We start from the raw sequence: 17,678 nt of genomic DNA, 5'->3' as shown, positions 1-17,678 counted from the left end.
CAACAAATGTAGTTTAGTTCTTGACATGTAGCAATAAAAGAGTTCAACTTACCAAGCAAAGTTCTCTCACTGTTGACAGAGCAACTGACAACGTGCAAGTCTTTCTCAAATGTATAGAGATGCTATTAAAACAAAATTATTTTTTAATTTGGAGTTTTGTGTTAAAAAACAATTTTAGAATTCAAATTCCCAGTTATCATGGTGGTTATCATGGTGGCCAGACATTTTATTAAAGAACCATCAATTAACCAGTTTATCCATACCGAGAAGTTCCAGATTATTTTTTAAGAAAAAAGTTTGCAATTGTAGGCCATAGTTGGCACTGAAGCTTAACCATGAGGCAACTTGGCCTAGTGGTTAAGAGCCTAGACCTTGGAGGCAGGCTAGATGTAGGATTAAATTCTGGTTGTGCCACTTGCTGGCTGTGTGACTTTGGAGAAGTTCTTCTTTTTTTTTTTTTTTAAGATTTTATTTATTTATTTGAGAGAGGAAGAGAGAGCACAAGCAGGCAGAGGGGCAGAGGGAGAGGGAGAAACAGATTCCCTGCTGAGCAGGGAGCCCGACGTGGGGCTCAATCACAGGACCCCAGGATCATGACCTGAGCCGAAGGCAGACGCTTAACCGACTGAGCCACCCAGGCACCCCTGGACAAGTTATTCAATCTTTCTATTCTCCTATCAGTAAAATAAAAATCATAATACCTATTTCATGAAATCCTTAGAAGGATCAACTGAGATGATCCATAAAAAGCACTTATTACAATGTCTGCCACCCATAATAAGCACTCAGATGTCAGCTATTATAATTATTGAGAGAAGTAAAGTTTTAATCAAGTTACCTAACTATGATATCATTAATTATGTCTAACAGACTATCACAAGTGCCACTCCTGTAAGGCTCTTATATTCAGAGCCTTGGCACAGTAATCTTCTGTTTTTACTTACTCTTTTAAAAATTTTCTTGCTGTTTGAAATGTTGCAAGATTCCATTTCCTTATTAAATATTAAAGAAAATGAAAATGGTCATGCAGAAGGAGGATTTGATATGCAAATTGAGGAAATGAAGACAATCGTAGTTATATTAGGCAAACTCTTACAATACCCTCAGAAGGTAAGAAAAGATCAAGAGTCTTAGACCTCAGTAGAGAACAGGCTAAGAGAAAAAACATGTAGCAGGAGTATTAGGAAGGTAATTAGTACTTGCACATTTAAAAAAGCACTGAGAACACACTAGAATCCTATGGCCAGAAGTTGGTGAAAAATGTTGAGAAGTCATAAAATGATTGATTAGAAAAAGTGAACTTTGAGTAAATAAGGAGGCTCTAAATTCATGTGAGACATTTTGGTTTCCTTTGACTCTTGCTCTGAGGGGTTCTGATATACAAGTAAGAAGAATCATGGATGTATACCCTTAACTCTTAGTGTTTTACCCTTTTAATTATAAGATAACACGTGAATAGTCTCAGTGTTTAAAACATGCCAACACCACCAAATAAAAAGTCAAAGCTCTCCGCTACGCTCACCCCGTATGAACTCCTTTCCAAAAGGAAACATGTTTGTAACTGACTCTGTAACCTTCCAGATCTTTTTAAAATGAGTTTTTAACATATATTTATGTTTTCTTGCAAGTTTTTTTAAACATAAATGAAATGTATTATTCTGGCAACTTGCTTATTTTCACATAACAGTATGTTTTGGAGATCCTTCTGTGTCAGTGTACATAGACTTCTTAGCCCCTTCATATTTGTAAGTTGTTTTTACACAGGCACAAAATGTCTCCCTCACCTTTGCACCAAGAGTCAGGTAAGACTTGTCACATCAACCAATGTTCTATGTGGGTGGTGTGGGGAAAAATTAAGAAAAGGAAGCTGGGTTCTATACCTGGATCTTTGAGAAGCAAGGGAAAAGTGAAAGTTAAGGAGAAACGGAACTTGGAGCCAAAGGTCATTATGAGATCCTAAACTTCTGGGAGCACGCAAATCTCAGGAAGGCATTGGACTTCCTACATTCCTACAGAATATTGGATAACTGATTTGAGCCAGTTTTGCTTAAATCTCAAAGGACTAAGAAACTTCAGGTGATGCTTTGGTCCAGGAGTCCTTGCACTTTATTTATTCATTTATTTTTAAAGATGGTAAAAGAAAGAAGGGAGGCAAAGAAAATAAAAACTAAATTTTTAGAAAATGAAATGAGAATCCGTATCTAGAAAAAGGAGGCAGAAAGAAGAAAAAACTCTAAAAGCAATACTAATGAGGAATCTATGATTTATGGTGATTTTTACCTCATTTTGTCTGGTTCGGCAGTCATATAATCCAAAGAAGACATTTCCCTTATCATCCTTAAAAAAATTAACGAGATATTTATTATGTATCATTGTTTAGGAAGTTAGGATGTTATTAGTCTTAAACCTGCAATAATTCAATAAATATTAGCAATAAGCACTCTAAAGGTAGCGTGTCAGAAAGGGACCAAACCTGTTTCAGCTAGTAATATGGGCTCAAAGAGTGAAATGGATTAAGAGTGTACAGCTTAGTGAATCTGGGGGACCCTGTCTAGTAGGTAGTAGAGTATAACAAAGGAGCGAATATTTTTGTACTTCCATTTATTTCTTCAAGACAATATATATGATAGAGATTGGGAGTGGCTAAAACAAGTCCATGATATTCCTGTAAATAAAACTTTTTGAATCATACAATTCTTTAAATGCAGCACACTTGTAGAATACAACTTAAAATAACTTTTTAAAAAGATTTTATTTATGTAAGTAACCTCTGCACCCAACCATGGGGCTCAAACTCACAACCCCAAGATCAAGAGTTTCACGCTCCACCGACTGAGCCAGTCAGGTGCCCCAACTTAAAATAACATTTGAGCAAATAAATAAATACAGTAATACATCTGTGCAAAGCAATATGGCCACTGAAATTATTCTTTCATGTTTCTCTACTATAGTAAAGTTATCAGTAAAGTTACATTTTCATTCCTTAGAACACTTAATGTTGAAAACACACATTAAACAATAATGCCTCAGAAGTCTGAGCATACCTAAGTCTAAACAGATGATGTTGAGTAATCACAATTCAATATTTTCTCAAAGATAAAACCTTACATATTAATTAGATTTAAACATCTTTCATTTAGCATTTTTTCCTCTGCAAAATGGAACTGTTCATTTACTCAAAAAATTTGAGCACTGAGTCTGAGTGTCAGACATTGTATACAGTTCTCATTTAAAAAAAAGAAAACATTCCATTAAGACTGAATTTCAATCACCTTATTTAATCTCACAAAATAAAAAAGTCACGTTAAAGGTTCATTACCCCCTCAGTAAGATATAGCACAAAATTCAATTAAAAAAGATTAACGTAACATAAAAAAAAAGAACATAAATGGTTAAAAGAGTAAATTCTATGTTACACATATCTTACCACAATAAAAAAAGAGAATATAGACATACCTTATAGGTATAAATAATATTTCCATTTCTTTCAACATTTAGTATACGTAAGCTCTCATAATTATTTTCCAAAACACCTAAAATGATAAGATAATGATAGCAAGTTAATATTTAACAGGGAATTTTTTTTTTTTTTTTTAGAGAGAGAGTATGGATATGAGCAGGGGAGAGGGGCAGAGGAAGAGAGAGAGAGAGAATCTCAAGCAGGCTCCACACCCAGCATGGAGCCCAAACCCGGGCTCAATCTCAAGACCCTGAGGTCATGACCTGAGCCAAAATCAAGAGTCGGATGCTTAACTGAGTGAGTCACTCAGGTGCCCCAAAAGGGACTGCTTAAAAACGTTATCTAATAAATATTAGTGAAAAGCCAAGTAAAAAAGAACACATACTGATGATTCCATTATAGAGAGTTTTAAAATAGGCAAACTAATCTATTGTGTAAGAGGTCAGAATAGTAGTGACCCTTAGAGAAGAGGCAAGGACTAGTGACTGGGAGGTATCTCAAGGGAGCCTTCCGAGCTAGTGGTGATGCTGTATGTGTTGGGTCTACTGATATACTCATTTGGCAATAACTCACTGAGCTGTACACTCTTAACCTATATACTTTTCTGTGTGTATGTTATCCTTCAATAAATTTTAAGTATCTATTAGTTTTTGCCTTATGTATTTTGAAGCTATGTTGTTAAAGGCATAAAAATTGAGAATTGTTATCGCTTCCTGGTGGATTAACCATCAGGAACTCAGTAGAACTGCCTTGTGTCCGAGTTAGTCAATTAAAGCAACAAGATAAAAAAGCAAGTAACAGTCAAACCTTTTATCACTTGCTGTGACAATATAAGCAAGAGTCCATAATAAGCACCAGCTTCCCAGTTCATTTTCCCCCATGGAATGACATGCTAGTGGAGGGTCAGGTGGATCAGCGGAGAGGTGGGGAATCGCTCACTGCTGAAGGAGCCCTCAACAAAAAGCTCCTGCAGTGTCGTGGACTCTGTGGCTCAGGGCAGGGAGAGGGAGAAGAGCTAAGAGTGGAAAAGTACTAAGTCAAAGTGGAGAAAAAGTATCTTCAAGGTTCCCTCCTTTTCCTACTGAGGTAGTTTCAGCAGAGGTACCTAAGGAAGGTCTCTGCTGATGGCTCCTGATAAAGGGAGGCCTCTGACGGAAGGCAACTGGGCTGAGAATGCAGCTCTGGAGACCATGAGGTCCAGCCAGAGGGGCCTGAGTCTTGACTACAACTCCCTTCAGGAACTGCGGTGCACTGGGTACGTACCAGGTCTGGTTTGGGGAGGGCAGCTTTCCCCCCATGAGGCCTGCCAGGTAAAGCTTTTGCAGTTGCATATGGTTGCACATAAAAAATCACACATGCGTTTTAACCAGGAGGTGGACTAGTTAACCCTTTTATTTACTATAAAATGTCCTTTATCTTTAATAATTATTTTTGTTTTTAAGTTTACTTTGTCTGATATCAGTACAGTAACATCAGCTTTCTTTTGGTTAGTACTTACGTAACTTTTTCTAACCTTTTTTTTTTTAAAGATTTTATTTATTTATTTGAGACAGAGAATGAGAGAGAGAGAGCACATGAGAGGGGGGAGGGTCAGAGGGAGAAGCAGACTCCCTGCTGAGCAGGGAGCCCAATGCGGGACTCGATCCAGGGACTCCAGGATCATGACCTGAGCCGAAGGCAGTCGCTTAACCAACTGAGCCACCCAGGCGCCCTTTTTCTAACCTTTTATTATTACTCTTCCTGTGTCCTTATTCCTAAGATATGTAGTCTAACAAGCAATAACCTTTAGAGTATGTAGTCCATTTACATTTAATCACTGATATTTGGGATTTGTAGCAATCATATTACCATTTCTTTTCTATGTGACTCAATTGTTTTACTCTTTCCTTGCCTTCTTCTGGATTAATCAAAAATCTTATTATTTCATTCTCCTACTTATTGTCAGTTATATATTCTTTTGTTATTCTTTTATTAGTTACCCTAAAGATTACAATACAAATCCTTAACTTATTATGTTTTAATATTACGTGATGCCAAGAAATGTGAAACAACTGAAACTCTCATACACTCTTACAGGAAGGTAAATTGGAAAACTTGTAGTAGCTACTGAAGCTGAACAATCATGCATTGGAAATATACACATATTTCAGCAAATGACACATGTAATTTCTATAGCACTATGATTCATAATAGCCCAAACTGGAAATCCAAAATATCCATCAAGCAAAAAGAATAATTAATTAATTGTGGGATATCCAAACAATGGACTATTGTACAACGATCATAATAAATAACTTGCTAAAATGTACAATATTAATAACTGAGCAAAAGAAGCCCAGATCGTTGCCCCTCCCAAGAAAGGTATAAACTATATGATTTAATTTATGCACAAGTTTCAAAAACAGGCAAAATGAATCTATGATGCTAGATGAATGCTTGCTGGAAAGGAACATGAAGGGGAACTTTGCGGTTCTATTAATGTTCTCTTTCCTGCTCTGAGTGCTAGTTACATGGGTGTGTTTCACTTTGTGAAAATCAACTGAGCTGTGCACTTATGATTTGTGTACTTTTTGTATGAAAGCCATATTTTGATTTAAAGATAGGTTCTTTACACAAAACATTTAACTTGTAATTTAATTGACCATTATCTTTCAGCTAAAATTTTAAGTATATTCCTCTCAATTCAACAATTAAAGGATTTAAACATTAGTAGATACAGCTTTGATAATTATCATCATTAATTGGAGAGAAATGCACATTTTCCCAGTTGCTTAAACTTGACTCATTTCCCCACACATGAATAGTGTTTTAGATGTTAAAATATTATGTTGATTATGACAAGTTTCAATATTCAGACAAAACATATGCAAAATATTCTACAACTCAGAGCAAATTTCAGTTTGTATTCCTGAGTAAAAAAGAAAAAAACAGGGGATGCTTGGGTGGCTCAGTCAGTTGAGCAACTGACTCTTGATTTCAGCTCAGGTCATGATCTCAGGGTCGTGAGATTGAGCCCTACATCAACCTCCTTATTGGGCATGGAACCTGCTTAAGATTCTCTCCCCCCCGTCTTCCTCTGCCCCTCCCTCCCAAAAAAATAAAGAAAAAAAGAAAAAAACAGGCTAAAAAACAAGGACAATTGGTGACATGGACCCTTGCACTGGAGTTGGGGGTGGGAAACATTTCAAAAGACAAAGAGCAAGTTTCATAGAAAATTTAAGAATCATCCTGACATCTTCCCCACCCCTCACAGGAAGAAGCTGCCTGGATCTTCCAGGGGCGGGGCAAAGGGAGCGGGAAGTGCTGTTTTTGTTTTAATATGGCCATGTACACTTTTTAATATTTTTTGAGCTGTCAGACACACTTTACACTAATGAAAAAATAAGGATAATCAACTAGTCTCTTAGGAGAATAATATGATTCAATAGCTTACTGCTAAATAGCACTTAACAATTTACAGACTTCTTTCTATCTCATCCACACTGTGTCAGGAATTATAGGCCCATGGTATTAAGAAAACAAATTGAGTTTCATAGAGGTCCAGATACTTGGCCAATATCATATTGAAAAAGTGGCACAGATTAATCTCAAGCCTAGAAAAAAAGGTGAACAGAATGAACTAAGTTTCCTGTATCATGTTTACAATGGGACAATGGATACTTTTTGAAAAATCCTCTAGGGTAGATTTTGTAGACAACCAAAGAGAATTTCAGGGAGTTTCTTTTCATCCTGCACATGACTCAAAACTTCTGGAATGCAATGTGTCAATATTTTGAGAAGTATTTTTTTTTTCTTTCAAGATTATAAGGATGCTGGGAGAGACCTCTCAAAAGTACACTTAAAAGGTTTCAGCTAAGATAAGAAACTCCTTTACAAGAAGTCTTGCTAAGAAAATTCAATTTACTTGCAAAAGCCCATCTATTTTCAAAACACTAAACAAATAAGAGAAAAAAATCCCCAAGTACAGTTTACAACAAATGATATATGCTTGTTCCATTAAACCAGTGGTTCTCAACTCTGGCTTTGGGTTAGAATGATTAGGAGAGCTTTTAAAAGTACATGGATGCCTAAGACCTACCAGAAATATCCTGATTTTACTGCGGGTGAGGAGCCCAGTCTCTAAGGTGTGTGTGTGTGTGTTTTAAATTCCCCATGTGATTCTAATGTGTAGCCAGGGTTGAGAACCACTGAACTACAGATTCTTATAATTTGTTAAACAATATTCATTAGATAGCATAACTAGGACCAGCTTATAACGCAACCATGATAGAGTTGAAATAAATAATAAAAATAATTCCTGCGTGGATCTGTTAGGTAGTCATAACTTAGGAAGTAATAACTGTAGTCTTCAAAGAAACTTGTAGTGTAAGTACATGGTTCTCATCTCAAGGACATTTGAATTAGACAAATTTGGCAATGTTGGAAATCCAGAGACCAGTGTCTCACCACACACTATTAACCCATCAGCCTTTCCTCCCCGGATTAGTTGCTCATGGTTTAGACACACCCTTTTAAAAGAGGCATTCAATAACCTCTTTGCTTATTCATTCTGACTCTTCTAGTAGTTCATCACCAGAAACTCCAGAGGAGGAAGTTTAGCAATTCAAATGAGGAAATGTGGTTTAATTTTACAGTTCAGTGTCCTCAGAGCTCATGAAGAAAAAATGTAGATACTTGCATAAGTAAACCTATTAAAGAAAAGGAGACTACCTCAATACTAAAGGTGTCGGCAAGTCACAGCTCATGTCAAATTAAATCTGGTTGGTCAGATACTCTTGTCCATTTCAAGCTCTTTGCCAAACACAACTGATTTCACTTTATAGGAAGATGTTTGTCAAATGTGTAAATTTTGTTCCCAACTGCTTTGAGACAAAAATCAGATAAAAGTGTTTCTTGTCATACTAGGAAGAGTCGGGGGGGGGGGATTTGAATTGATTCCTAATATACAGATCAGGAGGTGCTAAAATATGATTCTATGACATGTCTATTCTGCAAACAATTCACATAAATCCTTGGCTCAACATGACCAGGTATTATAATTCCTAAACTTATAAAGTAAACATCATTATGTGATTTATACCCATATTCTGAATAAAATGAAAAAAAGCAAGGACAGGGTGATTAGTTAAGAAGCAACAAAAAAACATGAGAATTAGAAAAGGAGGCTAGGAAGGTAGGGGAAAGAAAAGTGAAAAGAACAGTAGCCAGAGAATATTGAAACAATATATAAAAACAGTATGTCAAAGCCAGACCTCTGGCCCCCAAAATCCATCTGTGGGGTAGAGGGAGTGGGGTGGGGGCAGGGTTTACAGGAGGCAACAAGAAAACATTACTCTTGAGTCAGTCACCTGGTAAAATAGATCACTTCTCTGGTAAAGATGAATGATTACAGTATCTGAAAGATGAATCAATCTGGTGTATGATAGATCCAAGAGTAATCAAAGCAGACAAGAAAATACAGGCAAGAAAACCTACATTCTTTCTGGTCTTAAACACATATGACATTGAAACTTTAGAAAATTTTCATACCACAGACTTTTTCTTAGTTTCTTGAAAGTGATACATGGCAATAGGGGATTAAGCACTAGATAAAAAACTAATACATAAAAATCTATTTTATTGCTATGTACCAATAATAGCTAGAACATGTCATGTTTTTAATTGTGCCATTTATGGAAGCAACATAAAATAACAACAACCTAGAAATAAAGCTAGCAAAAAGTGTGCAGGACGTTTATGGAAGAAATTCTAAGACTTACTAAGAGTCATAAAGAGGATCTAACTAAATATAAATTATACTTGGTTCATAGCTGTAAGATTTAATATTGCAAAGATGCCAATTCTCCAAAGCTGATGTACAGATTCAATGCAACTCAAAATTCCAACCGACTTTTTGGTGAAATCTGATAGGCAGATTCCAAAATATATATATATGAGAGACCAAAGGGCATAGGATAGCCAAAATGGTGCCGAAGACTGCCAAGGTGAGGAGGCTTACTCTACCAGATTTTAAGACTTTCATAAAGACAGTTATTAAGATGTTTTCATCTTAAGTTGACAAAAGGAACAAAATTAAGAACCCAGGAAAGGAGACCCACACATATGTGGAAACTTGATATGTGGTGGAAGTGGCTTTGCTGTCAATGAGAAGAAGTAGGGCTATTTGGTTAGTGATATGAGAACTATTAATATAGAACACCAATACAATTTACCAAAGAATATTTTAACACATGTAAGCTTATACAAAACAACGAAGCAAAACCATTTACCAGCAACCGACCTTAAAAACAGAACAATATCAAGACTTTTAAAGGCTCTTGTGTCCCCGAATCCTACCTCATATCACATACAAAAATAAATTCCAGATGGATTAAAAAACAAAATGCAAAGAGCAAAACTTTTAGAAGTTAATTTAAAGATGTCTTTGTGACTCCTAGATAGGAAAGGATTTCTTTAAAATATCAAAAAAAGCACAAACCAAAAAGGAGAAGACTCATAAATTAGACCACATTAAAATTAAAAACCCCATTGCAAACTGAAAAAAACAGTGTGAGAGGAAATATCTGCAACATATATGACAAACAAAGGATTAGAATCCAGAATAAAGAACCCTTAAAAATCAATATGAAAAAAATACAATAGAAAAATGGACAGGATGAACAGACATCTCATAAAAGGGGAAACTTGAAAGGTCGATAAATATAGAAAGATGCTAAACCTCAGACCACAGTGAAATAACATTTAGACTCACCAGTTCAACAAAAAATTAAACATCTGGAAATATCAAGAGCTTGTGAAGATACGGAGTACAAAAAACATTTCTATACCACAAATGGGGTTGTTAATAAGTACAGCTGGTTTGGAAAACAATTCGGCACTCTCCAGGAAAAGTGAAGACGTACACAGCCTAGGACACAGCAACTCCAGTTAGACATCCATCATGCACAAGAAAGTGAGCAAAAGGATTGATGATACGAGCAAACCCCAGAAACTTCCCAAATGCCATCACTCCAAAAAGGATAAGTAAAGTCAGGAAGCACCCTGAGACAGCTTAGTATCCAGGATATTTACCAGGGAATGTTCAGTGAAGTGGGATTAACACCTGGAGGAGGGAGGGGAAGGAAGTAGGACCACGAAGGGGGAGAAGTCAAGCTGCAGCAATGTCAGGTAACTTTGGAATCCCCCAGGGGAGAGGCTCTCATACTAAAATAGACCGTCAAAGTTGTCCTGTGTTGAGTCAAAATGGCCAGGCCGTGATACCCCACCTCAATCCCTAATTAAATGTGGGCCACACTCAAAATGTCCTGACACTGGGCAAGGAAGTCCTCCATGGAGGCAATCCCTGAAGGGGCTGACAGCTGAAGCTTATCTACTGACCACCCTCACAACCCTTGGGACAAGCTTTTCCTTGAAAGGAAGATCTAAGCGGTACATCTCCATGTCCACCATACTGTTGTACATTCACACAATGGAATACTATACATCAGTGAAAGTCAATGACCTATAGCAGTCAATGTGGATACTGAGAAGAAAAAAAAAAGCAAAAAAGAATACATATAATATTCTTTCATTTAAAGTTCACAAACAAGGGGCGCCTGGGTGGCTCAGCCGTTAAGCGTCTGCCTTCCGCTCAGGTCATGATTCCAGGGTCCTGGGATCGAGCCCCGCATCAGGCTCCCTACTTGGTGGGGAGCCTGCTTCTCCCTCTCCCACTCCCCCTGCTTGTGTTCCCTCTCTCGCTGTCAAATAAATAAACAAAATCTTAAAAAAAGTTCACAAACAAGCAAAATGAAATGATATTTTGCATAGGGAGATATACATATAGGTTAAAACTGCAAATAAGATCAAAGTTTAAATGGTTGTTACCACTAGGAGATGAGGGATAGAGAAAGAGGATAGATCAGGAAACACAAGAGCCTTCAAAAGTCTTGATACTGTTTTTTTTTTTTTTTTAAGGTTTACTTATTTGAGAGTGAGAGAGTATGTGTGTGCACAAGTGGTGAGGGGGGCAGAGGGAAAGAAACTCAAGGAGACTCGGCACTGAGTGTGGAGCCTAACGTGAGTCTCGATATCACGACCCTGAGATCATGACCTGAGCTGAAATTAAGAGTCACACGCTCGACCGACTGAGCCACCCAGGTGCCCCTGATATTGTTCTATTTTTTAAGGTGGGTGTGTGGTTTAGTTTTTTGTTATTTATAGGTTACATGTGCTAAAATATTCTTTGGTATAATTGTTTTAGTTTTTAAAAGAAATGCTTTTTTCCATTTATTTCAGGAGAGATTATTTTCCAAAAGTTCAATCCAGAACCAGAAGCATATGTAGTAACCAAATCTGGTCTCCTTACTCTTTAACCCCTGGTTGACTAAAATACTATCCCACAGGCACTGAATTTCCATGGCTAACTTAGCTCAGCTCCCTGGCTATTTTGCCAGGAATATGTCATACTTAGTATTACTTAGCACCACTAAGAAATCTTCAATTGTATTTGTTGATGTGAAAATATTAAGGCTTTAAATCTAGACAGCAAGTGTGCAGAGAGGAGACATTACAATGGTATAATTACTTATAATTTACATTTGAAAAGCTGAGACTTTGAAAGGAAAATAATTTGCCAAATGTGCGGAGTAATAGCCATGCTAGAAATAAAATAGAACCCCACATTCCCCTGCCAGTGCTACAAATTATAGAAGAGGAATTAACCGTGTTTTTTTGAGCTACTACCCACTGGTGATCATCAGGAGTAAAAATTCTCTTAGCATAAGGGGGCTAATGATCTTGCCAAGGTGCTCTGCAAGAGCGAAATACTACCAATATTAGAAAAAGCTGGTATTTCTAGTAGGTTTACCTTCTGAGGACCTAAGTTCATCTGTTGCTTAGTGGAATGTCAATACACAAGTTTATGTCTCTTCACAGATGAGTGAAAAAGGCACGGGAAGCTAAGGCCTAGCTGGTTCACATACAGCTTTTCAATCACAACACACATTACTGAAACATAAGACTGTGGCATTTCACACTTCCCCTAGCTTTTCATTTGCAGACACCTGCCATTTAGCTCTATGGTGTGAAGACTCAGGGAAAGGACTACTCTGTGGTGGAAAGCAGGCATCGAGCTGCCTATTGTATTTTAAAAACTGAAACCTTCAAAACCTCTTTAGGAGACTTTAATTTTTTCCAAAAAAGCAAAACTTTACTAATAATGACACCTCAGCAAACTCAAGCCTTGAGCTACACAAACATGACTCCTTATTTGGAACTAATAACCAACATGGCAAGACAAGCTACCCCACAAATAATTCTGCTAAAGCCACAGGATCATGTGAAGATATAAGGTAGGGAGAGAAAACTTTCATCAGAGTTAAGGGGGAAGAAATTGTAGATATGAGGATAACCCTTCTAAAAAACACCCTCCAGCAGTCTACAGTGTTTAAGGAAAAACACAGAGGTGGGGAAGGGGGCGCAAACACACTGAAGTGAATAGCTCCTATGAACAAGGTGGGATCCAGGGTATGATAGCTTTGAAGCTGAATTTAAGCCTTGAGGATGGATCATTATTTACAGTAACCTTCTTAAAAAGAAAAAAAAAATGTGAGAAATCACCGAGTTCCTCTTCTTTGAAGTTTTGATTGATCAATGCTAGAAAGGCTCAAAAGTCACTTTTCTCTCCTTCATCAAAACCAAAACAAAGGATTTTTGAGACAGATGAAAAGCAAAGCCTCAGCCGTGAAGGAAGTATTCTCATTGATCCTGAGGAAGCTGGACAGCAAACCTGACCGTCACCGTCTCACAGCCCAATCCCGCTAGCGGGGACAGGTGCTGCTATGCTCTGGGTTGGTGGCAATGCGCTTGGTGCCTCTTTGGAAAACAGCAGGCTCTAGTTCACTGCTCACAGCCTGAAAGCAGACCCCTGCCCTCTCGCACTTCACATCTCAAGGGGCATGTCCCCTAAGTCATGAACACTGTGAACACTATTCACACAGAAACATCTCACAAATGTGAAGACAAACTGCGCAACTGTTAGGTATTTTTATGGTGGTTTTTTTGGTGGCCATGATTCATCTTTTCTCATAACGCAACAACTTTCAGGAGCCCCAGTCTTGGCAGAGCCCCTACAGGGGTGATGAACCCTCCCAGGCAGGTGAGATAGATGTGAATGAAGCATAGAGAAGCCCCTGTCCCACTCCTTGCAGCGCTGGGCTAGAGGAACGCGGTCTTGGCAGGTGCTCCTCCACGCCTTGCCCTGATGAGACGATGCTGAGGTACCACTAGTGTCCCTGGCCCTCCTGTTAAAGGTGAACCACTGGGCAACAAGTGAGCCAGAAGCTGGGGGACTCGCTAGAAGAAGCAGTGCAGTCCAGCCACGACCATGCCCCGAGCTGCCCCTCTGACCTTCACCCAGTGGCCGGAGGTGAGGGAGGCAAAGCCCGGACTCGAGAGCGAGAAGCTCACCCCTTCCGCACCAACCTTCACAGGTTGGCAGGGGCCGCGGGCGGCTCCCCCTCCGCTCGATGCCCCCGACCTCGGCCCGGCCTGGGGGCCCTCGAGCTAGGAACGACTCAGACTCCACCCCCTCGCCGGCTCCCACCTGCCCCCCCGCCCGGACGCGCGCCTCCAGCACCTGGGCCGCCGCCTCGGGCCCCGGCGGCCGCTGACGCCGCCCGCTGCGACCGCAGCCACGGGAGCACGTCCTTCCGGAGGTCGAAGTCGGAGACCAGACGGAGAGCCATCGCCCGGACGCGGCCACCGGGCGGCTCGGGCCCCGCGCCGCGGGCATTCCCGGCCCTCCGCGCGCCACCTCGCCCTTCTCCCCCGGCGCCCGCCCCTCCTTCCTCTCCCCCGCCTCCCCGCGCCCGCCGCTTTCAGTTCTGCTGCGGCCCGGCCCGGGGAGCCCGGGGCGCCGCCTCCTCCGGGCCTGCCGCGAGCTGGGCACGCCGGGCTAGCTGGGGGGAAGGGGACTGCGGCGCGGCGACCGGCCCACTCGGCCCCGAACCTTCCACGTGCGTCCTTCCGGCGGAGGGCAGGCGAGTGGAAGGATTTGTTTTTAAGGGGCCGTGGAGATGTCGCTAAACCAGTGGTTTCTAATCTGTGCTGCACGTTAGATGTGGGCGCTAGGCTTACTTTTCTTCTTTTTGTTTAATCTTTGGGTGCTTCCAAAGTGGTTGGAAACCACTTGACAAGACAGAGGTATTTTAGCTAGGTGAAGGTTCCAGTTCATCGCAGGGGCAGAAGCCTGCAGCATCTTGGGCCTACTGGACCCAGCTTCAGGGAGATGATGTGTCATTAGCAGTGTTTAGGTAGCAGCAGGGAGCGAGCGTGGGAAGACGGTTCTATTTTGAGAGATACGGAGACACTGGAAAGGGTTAACAATCTTGGCACAAACAGATCCTCTGCCTGTTCAAGAGGTTCCCTTTTTACGAAGGAATTGTTTAGGATTTTACGAACTGGCTTTTACGAAGCTGAATTGTTTAGGATGCCCGCTGTGCCTAGTCTTTTAAAAGTGTTCTCATCGGTCCATCTTGGGTACCTTCTCATCCCCACCCCTACAGATAAATCCAGTGTTTTGTTAATCTCACCACTCAGCTTTCTTTCCATTCCCAGGCACGCACCCTCCGTAAGTTTAATGATTGTTGTGCCTTTGGCACTGCCAGATTCAATCCATCCTGAACATCAACCCCAGGTTATTACTCTCCCTTAAGACAAAGCTATCCTCATGTCCCTACGCAGACCTTTAGTAACAGCTGACCGCCCTAGGATAAAGTGCCTACACTTTAACTGACCTTTGCAGCCTTTGCACCGGGAACTTCAGCTCCCGACTGACCTAACTTCCAGAACCCCTCTGATTTCACCCTCCTTCCTCGGGGGTGAGGGTGGGGGAGGGAGGGAATCACCAGGTCCTTCCAGTCTGGATCCACAAAGACTTCCCACAGCTTCGGCTCACCTCAGCCTTCCCAGCCCTGAACTCCTAGAGAGATATTGTAAGTATGTTTCATCTGACAGTCATATACTGCCTGGAGACATGAATACTGAATCTTGAGTCTTGGCACATCCCTTTGCCCCTTTGCCTCCTACCAGGGGCACCTGAAAAGTGCTCAAGTTATTGAAGAATGAGTCAATACATATTAGACTAAAGAAAGCCTTATCACATGTTTCTCAAAGTTAGGGTCTGAAAACTGCCTGCATTGCAATCATCTGGGAAGTTGTTTTACAATGCAAACTCCTAGGCTCTAGTCTAGACCAGGGCAAGGCCCAGAAAGGAGCATTTTAGCCAGAGCCTCAGGTGATTCTTAGGCTTGCTAGGGTTTGAAAACTATTCTAAATAAAGGTAAAAGAAACTATTGATCGTGCTCTAGAGACATGTTTCTCCAATTGAGGTAGTGGATGATTTCAGGTAGAACTCCACCATTACTCACCACCCTATACCTTGGAAAATCCTCCCACCTGTAAAGTGCATGAAGATTCAGCAGAAATGTTTCATGAAGTTACTAATATTGCTGGTGCACAAAAAGGAGGAAGTCATGGGGAGTTACTACAAGAAATGTGTCATACCAAATGAGGCTCGTTGCCTTATTCATGAAGTCTTTACTTGCTTATTTTAAAAATCAGTGTTTCTGGGTCTTTTTTTCCCCCACAGTTAACCTCTATTTTTGCCAAGCAAGACTGATACAATCCTCATATATAGTTCTCATCAAGCCGTGATTATATACAAACTCTCTTCAAAATTAAGTAACAAGGAACATAGAGAACATAATAACCAAGAAGCAGAAAGATGAGGCCAAGACCATGAAGGTAGTACATGAATGGCTGAGCTTTGATCATTCACTAAGGAAAAGACTGGTGAATGGTGATTTACCGGCTTAAAATTTGTGAAGGGTTAATAGAAGAAGAGTGCTGGTGGATTATCCTTGAATTCTAGAGAAGACCGGACTGGAGACAGTCATATCTTCTTTATTTAAAAAACTGCTTCATCGATGGATATGTTAACTTGATTGTGGTAATCATTTCACAATGTATATCAAATCACGTTGTACACTTTAAATATATATCATTTCATTTGCCATTTATACCTCAATAAAGCTGGAAACAAGAAAAGAAAACTTAATGATTCTGCCTCACAGAATCATTAAGCCCAGGAACTGGCTTTTGGGTAGAGAAGAAATATTTCTGCTTCTTGGGGATTTTATTTATTTTTAAAGATTTTATTTATTTATTTGAAAGAGAGTTTGGGAGAGAGAGAGATCACAAGCAGGGGGGTAGGGGTAGAAGGAGAAGCAGACTCCCCGCTGAGCAGGGAACCCGATGTGGGGCTCGATCCCAGGACCCTGGGCTCAGGAGCTGAGCCGAAGCCAGACACTTGACCAACTGAGCCACCCAGGCATCCTAGCACAGCACAAATTGGAGACTCAAAGATCTTGTAATCAAGGCCTTTATTTTATACATGAGGGAACTGATGCTCGAAAAGGTGATACGAGTATCTGGTCTAAAGCAGTAAAGTTAGTTAAGCACAAAGTTGGGCTCTGAACAAGTCTTCTGCTACTGGTGGTTGTGTTAATTATGTCCAGTGAATGAATTAGAGTACTCTTACCTTACAGCCTGAGCACTTCTAGTTTCCCAAACACTACACCCTGATTGGGGTGGAATTCTGGGACCACAGTGAGAAATCGCAGAGCTTAGATCATATGGTGTCCTCATGATAGCTTAGGCTCTTTGTAATTTCATCTTGAGTTTTAGAGTTGAAAGAAACTAAAGGAATTGGAAATGTGGGTTGTGAATCACTTGTAAATGAAAATAGTTTCTTGAAGAGAGATGTTAAAATGAAAAGTTCTATTCCATTCTCCCAACCAAGACCAGAACTTGCTATACAACTTGGTGTTGAAGGAATTAGAAAATGGTCTATTTAACAAATCAAACCCAAAAGTCTAAAACTGGAAGGTATCTAAGGAAAGGACTAAAGATACTAGATTTGAAATTCACATTCAGTGGAATAGTAAACATGCTAAAAGAATATTTCCTTTTTTGTTGTTTTTTGTTTGTTTTCAATAATTTGTTTATTCTGCTTGAGAGAGAGACAGTGGCAGGTAGAGGGAGAAGCAGGTTCCCTGCTGAGCAAGGAGCCCAATGCGGGACTCGATCCTAGGACCCTGGGATCATGACCTGAACCGAAGGCAGATGCTTAACCAACTGAGCCACCCAGGCATCCCTAAAATAATGTTTTCATTAG

The 17,678-nt window shown here is 40.1% G+C and overlaps 1 protein-coding gene across 10 annotated transcripts in view; it reads right to left on the bottom strand.

Annotated features, from left to right (window-relative positions):
• The window catches only part of GSAP (gamma-secretase activating protein), a 178,692-nt gene that overhangs the window by 69,159 nt on the left and 91,855 nt on the right, over positions 1-17,678 (bottom strand). For 3 of the 10 annotated variants that reach the window (XR_014139384.1, XM_081800650.1, XM_081800651.1), the window contains exons 1-4: positions 14,079-14,299; positions 3,457-3,533; positions 2,281-2,337; positions 53-122 (exon numbers count right to left, since the gene is read on the bottom strand). Coding sequence is in view for 8 of the 10 variants with exons in the window: in XM_081800650.1 (XP_081656776.1) it covers positions 53-122; positions 2,281-2,337; positions 3,457-3,533; positions 14,079-14,187 (313 nt within the window). In the remaining 2 variants the exon portion in view is untranslated. Of the gene's footprint in view, positions 1-52; positions 123-2,280; positions 2,338-3,456; positions 3,534-14,078; positions 14,300-17,678 lie in introns of those variants that run through there. The other 7 variants (XM_081800647.1, XM_081800648.1, XM_081800649.1 and 4 more) reach the window with 5 other exon arrangements.

This window comes from Leptonychotes weddellii, chromosome 12 (assembly GCF_054177405.1).
Source record: "Leptonychotes weddellii isolate Sample4059 chromosome 12, ASM5417740v2, whole genome shotgun sequence".
In the NCBI taxonomy this organism is placed as follows: Eukaryota; Metazoa; Chordata; class Mammalia; order Carnivora; family Phocidae; genus Leptonychotes; species Leptonychotes weddellii.
The sequence above is the reverse complement of the archived record's forward strand: the minus strand, read 5'-3'. Positions and strand labels throughout refer to the sequence as shown.